Below are 3,823 nucleotides of genomic sequence, written 5' to 3' on the forward strand. Positions count from 1 at the left end.
CGGGGGGCCACCCAGCGCAGGCCAGCCAGCCTGGGGACGGTCCCCTGCCAGGTGACCGCTGATCCCGGCTGCATATGGGGCAGGGACAGGGCACAGGGTGACCCTTCACCCGGTCAGTCCTGGTTGGCGTGTTTTGTGGGGACAAGGAAGGGACAAACCTCCAGCCCTGGGGTTTTTGGGGAGGATCAGGGATCCCTTCACCAACCGTCCCTCTTGTCCCCGCAGTTCCGGGAGAAGCTGCAGGACGTGCTGCCCTCCCTGCCCTCCCAGGACGACTATTTCCTCCTGAAATGGCTCCGAGGTAACCCCGAAGTGGGGACAGCCCTGGTGGGGTGGGAGCCCCCCGGGGGGCTGGCGGGGGGCTGAGCTCTCTGCTGTCTTTCAGCGCGCAGCTTCGACCTGCCCAAGGCGGAGGCGATGCTCCGCAAGGTGAGAGGGGCACCCTGCTTTTGTGGGGACCCCGCTGTGCTGGGACATACCTGGCGTGGGACCCTGTGCCCTGGGCCACCAGCCCCAGCAAGGCTGACCTGCCCATGGGGTTCACCTGGTCCCAAATCTCACCCTGGCCCGCTCTGCCCCCCCTGCAGCACATCGAGGTCCGCAAGTACATGGATGCCGACAACATCATCACCTGGGAGCCACCTGAGGTGATTGTCCCTGGCCTCCCGAGGGTGGCCCTGGAGGGGATCGTCCCCCTGAGTCCCCCAGGGTGTGTGTGAGGTGCCCTGAGCCCCCCGTGCTCCTGCAGGTGATCCGGAAGTACATGTCCGGCGGGATGTGCGGCTACGACCGGGAGGGCAGCCCGGTGTGGTACGAGATCGTCGGGCCGCTGGACGCCAAGGGGCTGCTGTTCTCCGCCTCCAAGCAGGACCTGCTCAAGAACAAGTTCCGGGATTGTGAAGTACTCCGGCATGAGTGTGACCAGCAGAGTAAAAAGGTGCGAACCTGCCCACACCCCGCTGGCCCCAACAGACCTGTGGGACCATGTTCCTGCCAGCTCCGTGTGTCCACATCTGGTCTGCCCCTACCAGTCATCATCTTCCCCAGCCCTGTAGATCCCTGCCAGCCCCATAAGTCCATGTCCATTCCCACAACTCAGTGTCCTCCCCAGCCCCATACGTCCATCTCTGGTCCATCCCTACCAGACAATGTCCTTGACAGCCCTATATATCGCATAGGTCCGTGTCCTGTCCCTCCCTCTCGGCCTGTGTCCCTGCCAGCCCATGTCCTGCCCAGCCCCATATGTCCATCTCTGGTTCATCTCTCCCAGCCAATGTCCTCACTCGCCAGCCCTACAGGTCCATGTCCAGTCCCTCTCCCTCAGCCCCACAAGTCCATGTCCTGTCCACCCCACCACAGACCATGTCCCTGCCAACCCCATATGTCCATCTCTGGTTCATCCTCCCACCCCGCAAGTCTGCATCCTGTCCATCCCCACCAGTCCATGTCCCCACTGTCCCTCAGCCCGTGTCCCTGTCCCAGCTCCCACGACGCCCCTTCTCCCCACGCCACTGCCTGGGAGGAGGCTGTGGCTGGGGGGGCCAGCCGGGACCACCCCATCCCTGGACCTCCCCGTGGGTCCTGCCTGATCCCCCCCATCCTCCTGTCCCAGCTGGGCAAGAAGATTGAGATGGTGATGATGGTGTATGACTGTGAAGGCCTGGGCCTGAAGCACCTGTGGAAGCCAGCTGTGGACACGTATGGGGAGGTGAGGGTTCCTGCCCACCCCCTTCCTGCTGGACCACAGGGATCTGGGCTGATCCCTGGGATGATGCAGGAGCAGGTCCCTGCAGTGCCCTGCACCCCGCAGGTGGGTGCCTGGGATGGGTGACCTGAGCTCCCCCATCCTGCAGATCCTGTCCATGTTTGTGTTCTGGGGTGGGGTCCTGGTGGGTGCCTGGGATGGGTGACCTAAGCTCCCCCATCCTGCAGATCCTGTCCATGTTTGAGGAGAATTACCCTGAGTCGCTCAAGCGCCTCTTTATTGTGAAGGGTGAGTTCGGCCCTGGGGTCCTGCTCCCCTTATCTGGGTGCTGACACCCCCTAATGCCTCCCACTACCCCCAGCCCCTAAGCTCTTCCCCGTGGCCTACAACCTGGTCAAGCACTTCCTGAGCGAGGACACGCGCAAGAAGGTCGTGGTGCTGGGATGTGAGTCCTGACCCTCCCCGGACCATCCCAAATTGGGGTGACACATCCCCCCTCTGCTGTCACCCCACCCAGGGGGGATACCCCAACTCACAGCCCCCCCAAACTCACTGTCCTCCCCCCAGCCAACTGGAAGGAGGTCCTGCAGAAGTACATCGACCCCGCGCAGATCCCGGTGGAGTACGGGGGGACGCTGGTGGACCCTGATGGGGACCCCAAGTGCTCCAGCAAGGTAGGAAGAGCCCCCGCTGGGTTCTTTAGGGGATCTGGGCAGTTCCCCCACCCCCACATCCTCCATCCCTTACAGATCAACTACGGCGGGGACGTGCCCCAGCATTACTACGTGCGGGACCAGCTGGCGCGGAAGTACGAACATTCGGTCGTGGTCAACCGGGGCTCGTCCCACCAGGTCGAGTACGAGATCCTCTTCCCCGGCTGCGTGCTCAGGTGAGCGGCGGCTCCGCGCCGCGGGGAGCGGGTGCCTCCCGCAGTGTCCCCGCCCCGCCGCAGCAGCTCCCCTGTGCCCTGCAGGTGGCAGTTCCGCTCCGAGGGCGCTGACATCGGCTTCGGGGTGTACCTGAAGACCAAAGTCGGGGAGCGGCAGCGGGCGGGCGACATGACCGAGGTGCTCCCCAACCAGCGCTACAACGCACACATGGTGCCCGAGGACGGCTCCCTCACCTGCTCCACGCCCGGCATCTGTGAGTGCCGAGCCCTCCCCGGGGCGCTGGGGGGCCCCCCGGGCCGTTCCCCCTGTCCCTGGCCCCGCCGTGTCCCTGACACGCCTGTCCCCCCGCAGACGTCCTGCGCTTCGACAACACCTACAGCTTCCTCCACTCCAAGAAGGTGAGCTACAGCGTGGAGGTGCTGCTGCCCGACACCGCCTCCGCCCAGCAGATCCAGGAGGAGTCCCCCAACCACAGCCCCTGAGCCCCCCGGGCTGCACCGCGCCCCCAGGATGGCCCCGCAGGAGGATGGAGCTGCCGGACTGAGACGGGGGCCGAGCGGGGCCGGACGGGGCCGAGCGCCCACAGCCCCCCCAAACTCTGTGCCTTATGTGGGTCCTGTGCCCACCGCTGCTGCTGCCTGGGGTGGCGAGTAAAGGGATGGACTGAGGGGGGTCTGGTCCGGTTTGTGGCTCCCCAGAGCCAGAATTGCCCCTGCTGTCCCCTCAGCCCCATAACCGCCCCCTATTTCCATGACCGCCCCAGCTGCTCCCAGGCACATCACTGCCCCCTCAGCCCCACAACTGCCCCCTCAGACCCGTAACTGCCCTTCAGCCCCCCAATTGTCCCCTCAGCCTGCTAACTGTCCCTCAGACCCGTAACCACCCCTCAGCCCCACAATTGTCCCGTCAGCCTGCTAACTGTCCCTCAGACCCGTAACTACCGCTCAGCCCCACAACTGTCCCCTCAGCCTGCTAACTGTCCCTCAGACCCGTAACTACCGCTCAGCCCCACAACTGTCCCCTCAGCCTGCTAACTGTCCCTCAGACCCGTAACTACCGCTCAGCCCCACAACTGTCCCCTCAGCCTGCTAAGTGTCCCTCAGACCCGTAACTGCCCTTCAGCCCCACAACTGTCCCCTCAGCCTGCTAAGTGTCCCTCAGACCCGTAACTGCCCTTCAGCCCCACAACTGTCCCCTCAGCCTGCTAACTGTCCCTCAGACCCGTAAC

At 64.7% G+C, this 3,823-nt stretch overlaps 2 protein-coding genes across 2 annotated transcripts in view; one reads left to right on the plus strand and one right to left on the minus strand.

Annotated features, from left to right (window-relative positions):
* The window catches only part of RNF215 (ring finger protein 215), a 13,886-nt gene that overhangs the window by 9,492 nt on the left and 571 nt on the right, over nt 1-3,823 (minus strand). The window lies entirely within an intron of this gene.
* On the plus strand, nt 195-3,263 carry SEC14L2 (SEC14 like lipid binding 2). Its single transcript, XM_017746498.1, has 11 exons — nt 195-301; nt 386-429; nt 588-647; nt 749-937; nt 1,613-1,708; nt 1,933-1,993; nt 2,067-2,150; nt 2,273-2,379; nt 2,455-2,594; nt 2,679-2,848; nt 2,947-3,263. The coding sequence occupies exons 2-11, from the start codon at nt 418-420 to the stop codon at nt 3,075-3,077; spliced, it is 1,050 nt and encodes a 349-aa protein (XP_017601987.1). The 5' UTR covers nt 195-301; nt 386-417; the 3' UTR covers nt 3,078-3,263.

Source organism: Corvus brachyrhynchos, unplaced genomic scaffold (assembly GCF_000691975.1).
Source record: "Corvus brachyrhynchos isolate BGI_N302 unplaced genomic scaffold, ASM69197v1 scaffold19, whole genome shotgun sequence".
NCBI classification, from domain to species: domain Eukaryota; kingdom Metazoa; phylum Chordata; class Aves; order Passeriformes; family Corvidae; genus Corvus; species Corvus brachyrhynchos.

What these genes read in the sequence shown, in the direction of transcription:
- SEC14L2 (XM_017746498.1), top strand. An exon ending in TCACCTGGGAGCCACCTGAG is followed by an intron (nt 648 to 748) that starts GTGATTGTCCCT and finishes GTGCTCCTGCAG; the next exon opens with GTGATCCGGAAGTACATGTC. An exon ending in CTGTGGACACGTATGGGGAG is followed by an intron (nt 1,709 to 1,932) that starts GTGAGGGTTCCT and finishes CCCATCCTGCAG; the next exon opens with ATCCTGTCCATGTTTGAGGA.